Source organism: Erithacus rubecula (genome assembly GCF_903797595.1).
Source record: "Erithacus rubecula genome assembly, chromosome: 21".
NCBI lineage: Eukaryota > Metazoa > Chordata > Aves > Passeriformes > Muscicapidae > Erithacus > Erithacus rubecula.
The window spans coordinates 88657-104714 of record NC_136673.1 but is presented as its reverse complement, the minus strand read 5'-3'; the positions used below and the strand labels follow the sequence as shown (position 1 = coordinate 104714).

At 40.0% G+C, this 16058-nt stretch overlaps 1 protein-coding gene across 17 annotated transcripts in view; it reads left to right on the top strand.

Annotated features, from left to right (window-relative positions):
* RALGPS1 (Ral GEF with PH domain and SH3 binding motif 1) overlaps positions 1-14578 on the top strand; it is an 89973-nt gene extending 75395 nt beyond the window's left edge. For 10 of the 17 annotated variants that reach the window (XM_079324358.1, XM_079324373.1, XM_079324357.1 and 7 more), the window contains 4 exons: positions 164-269; positions 1678-1769; positions 6090-6169; positions 7841-10874. In XM_079324358.1, coding sequence (XP_079180484.1) covers positions 164-269; positions 1678-1769; positions 6090-6169; positions 7841-7913 — 351 coding nt within the window. In that variant the 3' untranslated portion in view covers positions 7914-10874. Of the gene's footprint in view, positions 1-163; positions 270-931; positions 1099-1677; positions 1770-2167; positions 4435-6089; positions 6170-6249; positions 6298-6537; positions 6639-7840; positions 10875-12961 lie in introns of those variants that run through there. The other 7 variants (XM_079324366.1, XM_079324356.1, XR_013776599.1 and 4 more) reach the window with 6 other exon arrangements.
* The last annotated feature ends 1480 nt before the right edge of the window (positions 14579-16058 follow it).

Sequence of the window (16058 nt, the reverse complement as noted above, 5' to 3'; positions counted from 1 at the left end):
ATTTATTCTAAAACCAAGAATGGAATACTTGTAAGTAGATCTGAAAGGGCATCCAAATTGTACTTTCTGTTCCAGGCTAAGCCACATTTCATCACAAACTTCTACAGCCAAAAGTTAATTTCTGCTATAGTCTCAGCTATGACTGACTTTCTGTCTTTTCCAGTATAAATCTACACCTGGGAAAAAAGTCTCCATTGTGGGCTGGATGGTGGCACTGCCTGATGACCCAGAGCATCCTGATATTTTCCAGCTAAATAATCCTGACAAAGGTAGATATTGCAAGATGGACAATGTCTGCATGACATTTCTGTGACACGAAGTAGATTAATGTCTATTAATGAGCTTGTAGATTACAGACCTTGCAGTGGCACTCATAAAAGACTGAAGAGGGAAATCTTCAATTCAGAATTTTCAAGGGAAGGTACAAATTAAATGGAACGTAGTTCTACAATATGCTGTATTGCTTCTGTGGTGCCTACAGAGAAATTCTTTTCTTTTGACAGTTACTGTAAGTTTTGCAGAGATTTCTCAGCCAGTATGAGATTGCAGGAATGTCCATGTGTCTCCATACCTAGATCTCTAAGTCCCAGAATAGCTTCCTTAAAATCAGTCAGTATCAAATCTTGATTTATTCTGAGGCCAATTAAAATATCAAAACATTTACCAAAATAAGTGTGCTAAATAATTACTACTTTTTAATAATTAATTTTGCAATGCCATAGCTCTTTTCCCTTGATTAAACTAGAAAAACTTCAAAAACTTCAAAGAAAACTCCTGTAGTTATTTTGCACTTTGAGTGGTTACTTACAGGTTCTTGAGGCTTTCTTCAGTTTCCATGTTTTCAGCTTTGGTGCTGGATATGGTGTCCCATTTACTCTGTGAAGTGCATCATCTGGGTGTTAACTAAAATGCACAAAATATTTGATTGCAGGAAACAATTTGCAGTAGGACATTGAAGAAAACTAAGTTTACAAATATGAAAAACTTTATCAGAAGCCTTGATGAGAAGAAAGCCAGGATTAAATTAGATCTGATCTGCGGCATATGAATGATGCACAGTCCCCAGCTGTGGTATAACCAGAAACATTTATTAAAAGTGTACATAGCTTTTGTAATATTTTCACTACTAGATTAGAATATCATGCACCTGGATAGCCAATAGTGTAGCTGTTCATGCATCTGCTAACCAATAATATAAGGAATCACATTCCTAATATTCACATCAGCCTTTTTTCTTTAAATCGAGTGCTTGTATAACAATTTTTTTCTGCAAACTACTGAGGTTCTGCTGCCTGTTACATTTTAGAAACTTTTTACATCTCTCCTGCCCTGACTGAATAGCCCTTGTTCTTCTTAACCAAGCGGTCTTTGTTCTCTTATTACTAAGTGTTCTTTGTTTTTTTGCCCCACACCGACCTGCATGGTCTTTTCTGTGGCTGTACTTTGGCCTTTCTGCCTATGAGGCCACAGATGTTCTCATACTTGCTTCACCCAAGAATTGCTGGGTAACATGCCTCACATGGGCTTTGTTTTTAGCAGCATCATGTTTGAGCATTTAAGGTACAAATAAATGTAAGAGTTTACTTCAGGACTTTGGCTTCTGCACAGAAATCAGAGTCCTTCGAAACACCATGTCTGTCTGCAAATTCAGAGTCTTTCATTTTCTTATTTTTGTAGGCAATGTTTACAAGTTTCAGACTGGCTCAAGGTTTCATGCGATATTATGGCATAAACATTTGGATGATGCGTGCAAAAGCAACAAGCCTCAGGTGAGGTTGTGGAAACTATTTCTACCCACTTTTTCTTATTTTCTAGAAAATCCTTACTAGAAAAGGTACTTTTTCCAATCGGTGTGCACACACATTCCTGTGGGGACAGACATAATTCATCATTCTGTACATTGATCCATTTTTTCAATAGGAGGAAGAAAGATTATTTAAAATCAGAGAATTCCCATCAAATTAGTTTTTGTGCAGGTCTAGATATTGGTTTAGTTACCTTAAGAGCATGTAACTCCTACTCTCAGTTGCATCAAGATAACTTCATCTCTTCTTTAGAAGGGATTGTCTCATGGAAAATGAAAGCAACCATACTAGGATGGACTCGATGATCTTAGAGATCTTTCCCAAATGTAATGATTCTATGAGTAATTCACAATCTCTTCCAGGTACCTGCTAATCTAATGTCATTCGAATAATTCCCTCTCCTACCTGGTGTGACTTCAAGTGCCAAACTGAAGAAACAGGTTATTGTTCCCTAAGGAGGAAGAGGAGAATGGTATTCCTGAAATGAGCCAGCCACAGATATTTCAGCACTTTCCTATGTAACTTGAGAGTGATTCTGACACAGCTTTTAAAAACAGAAAGTGAATGTTGTCCATAGGACCAGATAAAGTCTCATGCACTGAGTGAAAGCAGACAAGTTAGATGGATGGAAGATTAATCCTGACACCTGCAGGATTCTAGAGCCCTCAACTATTTGTGGTCAGAGACTGCATGAACTGATATTTGACCACAAACTGAGCTTCATATCTTCTGCCTGTTCTTTTTAAAATGGTTCTTTTTATTGTTAAGCTGCTTTGTGTGACTGAAGAATATTTGGCCCATGTTGGGTTTCAATTCTTTCTAATGCACAGAATGATTGACAGTGTTAACTTGCTCAAAAGTGTCAATTAGAGTAGCAAATTGTGGAACAACATTTTTATAATCTAAGTGCACTGAGTTGCTTGGCAATGTGGCTGCCTCGAATTTTCTATCAAATCTCTGGACAATTCTGCTGTTCATATTTGAGCTATTTGGGAAAAATGTATTTTGGCATAGGACAGTTGATTTTCTTTTTCATTCAGTTATTTTGCTCAGGAATACCCTGGTAATGGATTTAAGGCTGTTTAAATTTATGTTGTGCTGAAGTACGTCTTTCATTCTTTTACCAGTGGCATAGTTGCTTATAAATTTGGTGTTCTGGTTCAGTTTGAACGTTGTTTATTTCAAATCCCTTAGTACAGGGAAGCAGGTAATCAGGTGTTATGTGTCCCATGGTGCTGGCTCCTCAGAATGACTCCAGATCATTGTTTCTGTTCTGCCCTTCTGTGGACGACTTGGCTCCACACAATTCCAGAATGTGTTGAAACTTCAGGACATTAGTACTGGTAGATGGTGCTGCTATTATAAAATGATGGTGGCAGTGAAAGACTGTCAAACAGTGGCGCAAGTACAAAGAAGTCTCCACATCAACATCCAGAGAAAAAACAAACAGAAGAAGTGTAACTGGGTCTTCTCCTCTGAAGCAACTCTCTCTGTGCTGTATTCCTGCTATACCCTGGCACTTCTGTAGTCAGAATCTTTCTGTTCATATATTAAATTAATAACTTTTGGTGTTTGGGACTATTTTACCATATAGCATCATTATTCAGACTTCATCAATCACCAGAAAACCTCTTCTAACTTTCCTAGGATTGCATAGAGGAGAAATTGGCAAGTTAGCCTGTAGCTTACAAACCAGGAGCACCGTGGAAGTCAGTTTAAATGAGCAGAACCTCTACTAGATCAAGCTCCCTGGCATTAGCAGTATGTATTCTGTGGACATCCATGATGTTCAACGTTTTTATTTTGAAACTTCTTTAGCAACAAGGAGAAAATATATACCTGTATTGTTAAATGTAGGTCAAAAGTAAACATTTTGTTCTTTTAAGAGGTTATGTTACAATCCTGGAAGTCTAATATATACCAGCTTTTCAAGAAGACCAGTTCCTGACGACAGCTGCATTTAGATCCTGGGACATGGGAAAGTGTATGTGAAGTTGACAACTGAGGAAATGTGTGAAAAGAGTACTAATGCAAAATGTACTTGTATCATCTTTATCTTCTTTTGCTAATTTAAGACAACTTTGAACTTTTAGGGAAAACATGGTTATCTGCATGGGCAGAGCATCTAATGTCATAGAGATGGTGTAGAAGCTTCTGAATGTGGCAACATCCTGTCACCAGTAAATGACTTCAGACTGTTAGACTATGATATAGTCTGAATCATTATGCACCTATGGATCTTTTTGATTAGTCATCATTGAGATTAAACGTCTTTTCAGTATAGCACAATCATGAAATTGCTGCAGAGTATTGAGAAATTCAGATTGAAGGAATTGGCAATGAAGGAATACTGATGGCAGTGAAAGAATCCTAGTAAAATATCTTTAAAGCACTTTTAAGGCAGTCAATAAGTATTAAACAGGTTGTAGCTGCTGATTAGAGGTGTTATGATGCCATTTGGTACCATTTGCTGTTACCTGGTACTTCTATGGTTCATTGAAAGCTGCTATTGAAATACAATATGTTGCCTATCACTAGTGATTATTACAGCATTTTCACAAAAATATCACAAACAGTACAAGTTTTCCTCCATCAAAGAGAACAACTTCAATAGTTGTGTAAAAATAAACATTATGTCATAATTATAATTTTCAAAATTGTGAAGATATTTATAATAAGTGTAGCTAATATTATTAGTTTATTAAATGTGTAATTTTGATGTAATTCAGTGCCAAAATGCATGTTTTTTCCAAATAGCACTAAAATGAGGCATAGAAACTAGTTTTCAAATTGAGACTGACTTACCACATTTTAATCTTAATCAATTTCAACATTTTGGTTTGTTTTGTGTGGAAACTGTTGCACTATTTTTGGCTGTGTTTTCCAGCAGTCCTCTGCATGCCATTTGTGTAAAGGATTCTTTCTATAATTCTTGTGAACTGTCTCACCTGTAAGAACTCTGGCATTGGAATCTAGGTTTTTGGAAAAGTATTTTGTTACCTCAGTCTTGTATCAAGTTGCTGCATTTTTCAGTTTGTTACATTGATAATAATGATTGTTTTGCTAATTAAATACTTTAATGTAAAAAAGTTTGTTTACTCCAACAGTAATAGCATTTGGTTGTAAGTTTAAAAATGTGCAGGGTATGTATGCTGTTGACAATAAAATATTCTGAAAAAGAATAGTAGAGATGCAAAAAGAATGTTTTTGCTCAAAGCCAGCATACATGTTTTATTTGTGAATGAAAGGTAATATAATTGAACAGACTTTATAGAGCACAGTGTCTAGCCATCTAGTAGTATAAATACAACAGAATCACCATTTCTAGGATAAAACTGAAAAGCCTCCAAATTTGCAGCTTTGGTGGTTTGTGTTTTTTCCCTAAGTAACTGGCTATAAACATGTATGTTGAGTTCTTGTAGCTCAGTTCAAAAGGAAGTACCTTTTGTCAGGGCCCTGTGGGTTCTAGTGACCCTGCCAGCCCCTGGTGGGCTCAGGAGCCCCTTTAAGCTCTGCCTGAGCTCTGGCCGAGCCCGAGCTGCTGCTGGCCTCGCCTGTGCTCCAGCACTGTCCTCTTGGTATCCTGCAGCCGCTGGACTTGTCCTGCTGTGCTGGCCAGTGTCCCTGTTCCAGCTTTAGCCCTGTCTCATCCCACAGATGTGCTGGGTGCTCTCTCATGGCAGGGGAAGGGGCAGGACCCTGGCCATGGCCAGCTCTGCTTGACTTGTCACAGCGCCGAGGCACTTGGTCCCGCTGCTGAGGCCTCTGCCCCACCAGCTGTCTTCTTCAAGTCCTAATAAGAGAAAGGGAGAGTTTTTCTCTCTAAATAGTTCAAAATGCAGTTTGCAAGAGGACAAAACATCTATGAATTGTATAGATGACTGTTAATTTTTCTGATACGTTATTATGTGTATGTTGACATTACACGGCTGTCCCAAATCTCACTGCAAGCTCGAAAGTGGAACATTGGTTACAAGGAAAGTGGAGCGCTACCTGTATTGTGGGAAGGCAGAGGATACAATTTAAAGATCACATTAAAATGATTTCCACACAAGTTTATATTTGGCAGAAATTTAGGGCAGCAGCACTTTTACATACAGCACAGGAGTGAATAAGTAAATGTATTTGATTTGTGAACTGGATTAATGTATCTAGGAAAGACCTTCAAGTTGGAAAAAATTATTTGGTCCACACAGGGTGGTTGAGGCCTCAGTCCACTATTTTCTACAGGTATTTGCACATGGTTAGGAAGTGCCTAATAACACCATTTACATGTCTTTGCAGGAAATTGGTGTGACATCTTTCGTCAAGGATACATCCCTTTGGAGAGACACAACTTTGACTCTGAAAGAGAACCGTGTTGGGTATGCTACAATTTTAAATGTAATAATGAAATTTAAAGCCATTCATTTTAATAAGCATTTTATTCCTGTGCTCTCCCCAGCAATAAAGATACTCTGTGTCTGAGATCTCTATAACTGAACAAAGGTCTGACCTTCACAGCTTTGGCACTAGAAAGAAAATCCCACTACAGAACTCCTATGAATGCCAACCTTGTATTTTATTGTAGAAATTATTCAGCTATCACAGTTATCTCTAAAAGTAGACAGGACTCTAGTAAACTACTGAATTTTTATCATTGTGTTATTATCAGTTTCCCTGTACTTTTAAAAAAATTGACTTGCATTTTGAAAATGTAATGGCTAGCTTGCGTTTCGCCGTTTTACACAAGTGAATTTGATAGTTAAGCGTCGGGACCGAATCCAGAGACCTCGAGAACAGCGCGCCACGGCTGAGGCGCTTGTTTCGCTCTCGTGCCGTCTGTGCCGCTCGGTGCGGGCGCGTTCCCGCGGGCCCGGCGTGCGGACCGGGGCAATCGGCGCTGCGGAGCGGCGCAGGGCGGGCAAAGCCCCGCTCCCCAAAACGCGCCCCGTTAGCGTCCAACGACGCCCCGTCCGCCGTCCAACACGGGGCGGCCCCGACCGATGCCTCGGGGAACCCGGGACGGCGGCGGGAGAGACCAGAGGAGCGGCGGGCCAGGCACCGCTCAGGGCCAGGCACCGCTCAGGGCCAGGCACCGCTCCGTCCGCGGCCGAACGAGCCCCTCGGGGCCGCGCGGAGACACCAGCCCGGTTCGAAGGGACGAGCAGCCGCCTCAAACGCGAACGGACCCTGCGGGGCATGGGCTCTACCTGAGGCACGGTCGGGGCGGGGGCAGCGCGGTTTCCGCCCCATCGCCGCCGCCTTCCCGGGCGGGAGGTGAGGGCACCGAGCGCTCCCGCCGGCCCCGGGCCGCGGGGGCGTGTTGCGGTTGCTGCTGTCGGTACTGCAGAGAGAACCGGGTACGAGGCGCCAGGGTTCCGGTAGCGCCAACCCAGCTTTGGCGGCGGTGCCCGCCCGGGGCTCCGGTCGCCCTGCCCTGCCCCTGCCCGCCCGGGGCTCCGCTCCGCTCCGCCCTGCCCCGCCCTGCCCCGCCCTGCCCCGCCCTGCTCCGCTCCGCCCTGCTCCGCCCCGCCCTGCCCTGCCCGCCCGGGGCTCCGCTCCGCCCCGCCCTGCCCCGCCCTGCCCGCCCGGGGCTCCGCCCTGCTCCGCTCCGCCCTGCTCCGCCCCGCCCTACCCCACCCTGCCTGCCCGGGGCTCCGCTCCGCTCCGCCCTGCCGTGCCCGCGGCAGGGCCGGCCCCCGGCGCAGGAAGCGAGCTGGACCTGCGGGCAGCGGCACCTGCTCGGGCTCCTGGAACTGGCAGCGCTCGCAGGAGAGGTGTGACAGATTGGGGTTTTATTTTTACTCGAGAAATAGGAGGAGGGTGATCAGCTGTGGCATTATTTTTCGGTAGTGGGCTTAACCACCTGACGGTAAGTTAAAGGTACATGTTAATTGTCTAAACCAGATTTTCTGAGTCTCTGTCTGAATTCGTACTAAGGGTGGAGTTTAACTTAAGATTCGGAGAATATAAATCTTCTCCAAAGCATAGTTCCGGTGGGTATTGTCGGTTAGTTGTGGCAGGCAGCTCAGCCCTCACCCTTCCTCTTGCAGTGGGCTGGGGATAGAATCAGAAAAGCAAACGTGGGAAGTCCTGTGGGTTTTCCTTGAGATAAAGACAGTTTAAAGGCAAGCAAAGCTGCATGCAAAACAGAATGTGTAATGTGTTCATTATGTGTCCTTAGCAGGCATGTTTGTAGCCATTTCCAGGAAATCAGGACTTCCTCAGGTTTAGCAGCGACTTAGGAAGCCACACAGTGTCATGTCGTGTGTGCTTCCCCCTCTCTCCTTCCCCCAGCTTAAATGGCTGAGCATGGCATCATGTGCTGTGGAATAGGCCTTTGCTTGGTTTAGTTCAGCAGTCCCAGTTGTGTTCCATGCAAACTTCTTGTGCCACCCAGCTGCTGGGATGGGAGCCACAGGAGAAACAGAGACAACCTTGACTCTGCATAAGTACAGTTCAGCGGCAGCTAAACATCAGTGTGTTTGAAGCACACTTCCTTTGGTCACAAACCACAACATCCTGCTAGCTGCTAGGAAGAAAATTAACTTGGTCCCAGCTAAAAAAGTAGAGTGTGAAAGCAAGAAAGTTGAAATAATAGTCTTTTACATGTTACACAGTTTTTATTTTTCCCAATTTGTTTGATTTTTCAATGGACACAAAGTTTAACTTTTTACAATAAGAGGAGTTTGATTGAGGGATTGTAATGGAGATTATACACAGCAGATTATAATGGAGAAGTTTCTGAGTGTATACAGGAAATTGTGCGGTTTGTCAGTCATTTTGTCAGCACAAAATAGGTACAGCGACTGTATATTATTCTGGCTTACTGTCTTCGTGTTTAGAAAAGAAATATACAGTTTTAAGTTTTTAAGTTTTTTTTATTAGTGGAAAAATACTGCATTCAGTTTAATCCTTCAAACAAGATGCTTCTGGATTTTATAAGAGAGGAAGGGCACTGGTGTGTCAAAAAATCTTTCTGAAAAGAGTAAGCTATCAAAAGATTAGCAACAGCCAACAGAAAAAGATGGTTAATGATTGTTAATATTTGGAATTCTTATTTAGGCACCACTGATGTGTGGTTTTGCTTTTGATAAAAATCATTAACTAAAGGATAGAGAATAACATTTTTTAAAAATGCTATGTTTTGTAAGGCTGTTCTTGTAGTGGGGAGTTTTTAGGTAGGCTCTGGATAAACAAGGATTAGGTTGTTTATTGTTCTTATACTGCTAATACTTCATATTAGTAACTGAAACTCTGCAGTCGCCTTTTGTCAGTTGTCCTCTATCCTTGCTCTAGATTGCGAGATAAAGTAATAAGATGAGAGTTATGAAAAACTTCATGCAATGTAGACATTGTCAAGATACTGAAATGAGCAGCATAAAAAGTCTTCAGCCGTCTCCATGTGAACAAAACAAATTACGAAGGAATGCCACAATGCAGAGAGCACATGAAGGAGATTAATTATTATCCAAGAATGATTCTTAAACTAAATTAGTGATTGGTAACAGCTTTTAGTAAGGACAGTGCTAGTTGTGGAGGGTTTTAGAAAGATGTTGAAAAAAACAAGTAGAAAGTAGAATCTGGACAACAAAGGTAAAAACAACATCTGGTTTGAAGGTAATGCAAAAAAAATCCATTTCAAAATTCTAAAAAGACAAGCTATTGGAAGAGCCTATAATGGGAGATTAATAATGTGAGCATAGTGGTACAATGTGACTAAAGCATGAGTGATTCCTTGGTTGAGGATGGGGGGAAAAAAGATGATTTAAATGTGTGAGAGTTTGTAAGTTCAGTCTTGGTCCCATATAAGATTTTAGAGTAAATTTTAGGACTGTGACCAATGAAGTAAGGAGATACATCATTAATTTGAACAGCTTAATGTAGTGAAAGATGTCTTACCTACAGCAAGGGGATTGGAACTAGATGATGTTTAAAAGTCCTGTCCAACCCAAGCTGCTGCATGATTCTAACCGTGACAAGAGCTCTTTATTATGGCCTTGCTGCGGAAGAAAACACGTTGTACAACTGCACTTGCTTGACTCACTGGGCAGATATATTAATTCTTGGCTGATGACAAGCTCAGATGTATCTGTGCAATATGTTGCATCTCCAAAAAATGTAATTCCTGGCATGCATTAAAGAAAGAAAATTTCCAACGATGAGGGCTGGTTACTTGCTACTTACAAAAGGATAAGGTACAGACATTTCTGGTTTCCTGTGCTAGAGAGTAATGGAAGCTGGGCAAAGTGCACAGAAACGACTGGTGAAGGAAGACTTCCTTATGACATGGTTTTACCTTTCCTTTAACTGCTTTTTCGAATAAAAAGGTAATGAATAGGAAGATGAGGAGGTGATATTACTGCAATCTGTCAGGGTACTGGGGAGGAAGAAAGCCTGTTTACAATTAAGTGGAATATTGCGAAGTAGCCATTGATACCATTAGCTAAATTTAATATTAAAGCAAATCTGCATAAATAGTGTCATCTTTACTTCCAAATCAATTGGAATTAAAAAATACAAAATCGAAATGAAGTGTTACTATAAAAGAAACTAATTTAAATATTCTGAAAGCATACTTTAAAGTTAAAACTTGCCATTTTACCTTCCCTGTAGTGAGGAAATATAAATGTAGTGTTCTTAATTACACTAACTTCATGTATTTTATGACTACATATTTGTGCTGTTTATTTCAAGAGAGCAAAATTAATGAGTCCTTTTGGGGAAACCAAAAATTTCACTCATCAAATAATTAAATACTTCTTGTCTTTAAGATTTTCTTCACTTTTCATTGAGCTCTTGATTTTGCTTTTTTCCTCAGCTTCTAGAAATCACTGTTGTTTCAACACTTTCTCACAGTTCCTAATCAGAACCTGTATCTATGTGTTCTAACTAGGCATTCATGAAAAATGTTTGATTTGCTTCAACAATTCCGTACTCATTTGCAATTTAAATTAAGTTCTTGCAACACAACTGTGTGCTTTGCTCAAGAGAAGGAAAACTTGTTTTTCTGGTAGGTGTGGCTGCTGTTACTGACATTAAAAGAGCAACAGCTATGCAAAATAAAATGTGCCAGGAAGGGTCCTAGGTATTGTACCTTTTTTTTTCTCTCAGTATTGTTCTGTAGTGGACAATTACTGTAATTTTCCTTAAAAGAATTTAAGTTTTTATCTGTTTAAAATAAGCAATTAGTAGATTATTTGAGCAAAATAACTTAGCAAAAGATGGAGGACTGAACAGAATTTCACTTGGCTATCTGCTTTAAAAAATACTTTTTCCTTTCCAGTGTTGGCTGTTTGAAATGCAATTGAAAATATATATTTTTTTCTTGTTAGTTATTTATTGCTAGCAAAAGGAGAAGCAGGTGATAAATTTGTTATTTACTGTTGACATGGTTTTAATTAAAAATACTTATTCTGTAAGACAGAAAAATATTTTTAGTCGTAAATAGATAAAGCCATGGGGAAGAATGATAAGCATAACCTTCTCTATGTTCTAAGAGTGCTAAAATATATAATATTCTTGGAATAAGAATGTTTGGGGGAAACTCATACTTCAGAATGTTTCATAAAAAGACTTAAAAAGTTTGAGTCGTTTTCAGTCACAATTCCCCAGCTGGAAGTTCTATGGCAATAGCAGACTTTTAACATGTATTTGCCGTTCTGCTCTCAATTTTAAGGACTTATGGGGCAGACTCTCCATTTCAGAGATAGACGGGTCGTTGCCTTCTATTGCTCCTTTTCTGCTTTATGCCTCATGTGATATAGTGAGATTTTTGGTGCTCCTCTGATTATTCTTGTCTGAAAAGCAATTTCTTGGTAGCTAGCAAAGGCTGCTGTAAATCACATCAGCCTTGGCATATGGGACATTTTCAGGGATGCATTGTGACTGTGGTTCTCCCTAGTTCACTTTTTCATGAAAAAGCAATTGTGAAAATATTGTATATTATTTTGAATGCACAGACAATTACTTTTCTCCTGCTAGAAACATTTTTGTCATCTTGTGCAATAGCGTCAGTTCATTCCATCTCGGCATTTTACTCTGCACTTCCTGCTGGCAGCTGGGGAAACTCTCTTCTACCAATCCAGTTCTCTGATCTGACATTAATTTAATTAGTCTATGATACTTTTTTCCTAATAATCTCTGTGGTACAAGTAGGCCTTTGAGGAGACTTGGTGTCACTTTTCTATTTATGGATCATATCTGAATACCTAAAGATGAATTTGTAGAGAAAATTTATCTAGGATCCATTTGCAGCACTTGGGAGTGCCATAAAATCCCACTCAGGCTTTAACCCTTGCTAGTGTAAGTGCAGCTGAAGACATCAGTCATCCAGGCAGTCAGGACTGCCTGACTGTTCTTGCAGCAGCAAGAGTTTTAAGCCCAAACTCCCAAATGGTGCCAGGAGTGAGCCAGCATTAATGCAGTGTGAGGACACCCAGATCTCTAGTAAGGAGCTTAACTTTCCTGCAACTCCTGCCTTGTGCAGGGCTATGTAGAGTGGCTGAGACTGGCTTTTATACCTGTGCAGATTCCACCTGCCTTCTGCTGGAGTGTATGAATTGACTTTCTTCTGTGTGTAAGGTCTCATCTGTGGTGATCTGCAAGTTAGGGAATTCATAAATTAGTGATTGTTTCTGGAATGTCACATGTAATCCCCTATTAGCATGTTTATTATGAACTTGATTAATTCTGTATACACTTAATTTATCTGCCTCTAGCTTGTCAGTGAGAAATCTGGTAGTGTTTGGTTTTTTTAAACGTAATTTACATACATACTGTGTAGGTGGAAAAAAAAAGAAAAGCTTTGCTTTGCTTTAAAAACTACTGCCTAGTTATTAAATTGGATATTCTAAAATTTGAATTACTGAAAATAAAATACTCCTTGTATTGCTGTATATAGACCTTTGTAATATTATTCTACAGAACCCTCCAAGTACAGAAAGTGCTCCACACATCTGACAAATAGAGGCACTCAGAGTGTGACATACAGTATTGTACATATCATTAAAGGTATGTTCTGTGACTGGCGTTTCATAAAAGTACAGTAAGTAGCTGGGTATTTGAGTAAGTCAGTGCACCATGACAGAAACTTACCCCATCTTGTTTGTAAAATTCTTCAGCAGTGATCATGGGTCAGTATTATCTCATACTATGTTTTTTCTCTTCTGCAGATACAGCAGCATAAAGTACAAGAACAAAGAAATTTGCATGCACATTTAGATACGTACAAAATGTTGTGTGCTGGGAAAAAATCTTACTTTGCTGCTGCTGTGTGCATTATTACTGTAACTTCAATACTTACAGCTTCTTATCTGAGGTTACAGAGATTTTCTCATCAGCCAAAAATAATTCAAGAAGGTAGAAGATGTAGAGGGAAAATTGCCAATAGCACAATAACAGCATTAAAAGGTAATAAAACTTTCATTATATCCCCATACTTTGATGACAGAGAAAGCAAAGTCACTCGTCTGATTGGGATTGTGCACCATGAAGATGTAAAACAACTGTATTGCTGGTTCTGCTGTCAGCCCAATGGAAAGATATATGTATCAAAAGCAAAAATTGATGTTCACTCAGATAGATTTGGATTCCCTTATGGTGCAGCAGATATAGTTTGTTTGGAACCTGACAATTGTGATCCAACACATGTATCAATTCATCAGTTTCCACATGGAAATATTGACCAGCTTCCAAGGTTTGAAATTAAAAACCGCAAGGCTGAGACCTTTTCAGTTGACTTCACCTTGTGCATTTCTGCCATGTTTGGAAACTACAACAATGTCTTGCAGTTTATACAGAGTATGGAAATGTACAAGATTCTTGGAGTACAGAAAGTGATGATCTATAAGAACAACTGCAGCCATCTGATGGAGAAAGTCTTGAAGTTTTATATAGAAGAAGGAACTGTTGAGGTAATTCCCTGGCCAATAAACGCGCACCTCAGGGTTTCTTCTGAATGGCACTTCATGCAAGATGGAATGCACATTGGCTACTATGGACAAATCACAGCTTTAAATGACTGTATATACCGTAACATGGGAAGGAGCAAGTTTGTGGTCCTTAATGATGCTGATGAAATAATTCTTCCCCTTAAACACCCAAATTGGAAAACAATGATGAACAGTCTTCAGGAACAAAACCCAGGGACTGGTGTTTTCCTCTTTGAGAACCATATCTTCCCAGAAACTGTATCTTCTCCCATGTTCAACATTTCATCTTGGAATACTGTGCCAGGTGTTAACATATTACAGCATGTATACAGAGAGCCTGACAGGAAAGATGTAATCAATCCCAGGAAAATGATAGTTGATCCACGAAAGGTGATTCAGACTTCAGTCCATTCTGTCCTACAGGCTTATGGGAACAGTGTGAATGTTCCCATGGATGTTGCCCTCATTTACCACTGTCGGAAGGCCCTTCAAGGAGGTCTTCCCAGAGCATCTCTCATCAGGGATACAACGCTGTGGAAATATAACTCATCATTAATCATGAATGTTAACAAGGTGCTATCTCAAACCATGCTGTGACTTCAGAAGTGAAGCCTTGGTTTTAAGAAGTGAAAGTGGAGTGCTTCCCTCTATTGTGGGAACAGGATATAATTTAAAGATCACATGAAATTGATTTCCACATGGAGTTTACATTTTGCTGCAGTTATTTAGGGAATTTATAGCAAAGTCACGAATCATTTAATGATATCAAGGGACAATGCAGATTGCAGTATTTCTTCTGGGAAATGTACAATTTGTTTTCAGTTAAAACAATAATAAAAATCAGTATTTGTCAACTGATTCAAATAATGCAAAACAATTTTCAACCTACATACAAAAAGTACAAATACAGTCATTAATATTAAAGGTATCATTGCTTAATTCTTGCAGTTTGTATGTCACTGGGTACCAAATTTGTATGCATCAATTTGAGTAAAAGGTAGACAAGTAATTGAGCACAATCTCCCTTTCAGTTGTAAAACATTACCCCTTATGTTCTTGGAAATAGCATATGTTAAAGATGTGATGGATTCTAATACTAAACACAGCTGTTGGAGATTTGCTGATAAAAATGTGTTGTTCAGCTGGGCTTTAGAGATATGTAACTTTGAGAAGAGTGATCTAAATTGCTGAAGTGGTAAGTGCTGAGTTATTTTGGAAAGCTTTAATAGAGGCAAGGGATACAGATTGATCTTAAAGAAAAAGATACTTTTGTGAACTGAAAAGAACCTATTTCAAGGAGATAAATATAGATGACCAAATAACTTTTATGAAATGTGAAATGTAATAGTTTGTTTGGGTTATTTTCTAGCCTTTTGAAGCCTTGTAGGAAAGTGTTTCATGAAATTTAGACACAAGTTGGATTTTAGTCCTTTATGTGATGGGTAAGTAGAATTCTTGGTAGGTGTAAGGGTACAGAAACTGCATTTTTTTCCAACATCTGTGGAAACAGTGTTAAGTAATGACTTTTGCTGAAGGGTCAGATGAAAACAAAAGCAAACATAAAAACTATTTGCTCACTTCTGTTTCGCAGTTTTAGTTTCACAATTTCAGTTGCTATTTGATGAGCTCCCAGAACTACATGCATTGCATATGTTGTGGCAATATATTAGAATCTTCCTACTGCAGGCACATCTGAAGGCAGCGATAGCCTGACACTTTGGTGTCTGACAGGGACAAGTGTGTGTGAGAGCCAGTATGCTTTTTGAAATTTCTACATTAGTGTCATGCTATCATTCTTTACCTACTTGGTAGTGGCACATGCCTGTGCCCTTAAAGAGCTCTGTCATTAGTGGATGAGTATCATTAGCAGATGTCCAAAGGGAACTTTGCTTCACAGTGACTGCAGCATCTCCCAGTCTGTATCAATGAACTCAGAGCTCTATCACTATCTGAGATGCTTGCTGCTGTCAGTCAGACAATCCTGTGTGGCAGCAGGTCCATTTAGAATTTCAGACTTGCTGTTTAGAAGGGGCATCTGAAAGTGCAACTCCCTGCTTATAGCATGGCGTGCTCAGGACTTCGTCTAGGAAGGCTGGGCAGCCAGTTTCAGTCTTGAACTAAGCTCACTGTGGACAATTTCTCTTGTTACAAGAACCATTAACCCTTGTCTTGCTGCAAGATGCCGAACTGAGTCTAATACTGTTTTCTTTACAGCTTACCAGTTAGCTTGAGCTAGTGACAGCAGAGCCTCCCCATTCCATGCCCACCCCCTTCCCTTTCCCCACCATTCTTTTTGCAAGGCTCAGCTTGGCTCTCTGTTTCTCAGCCATCCTGCACT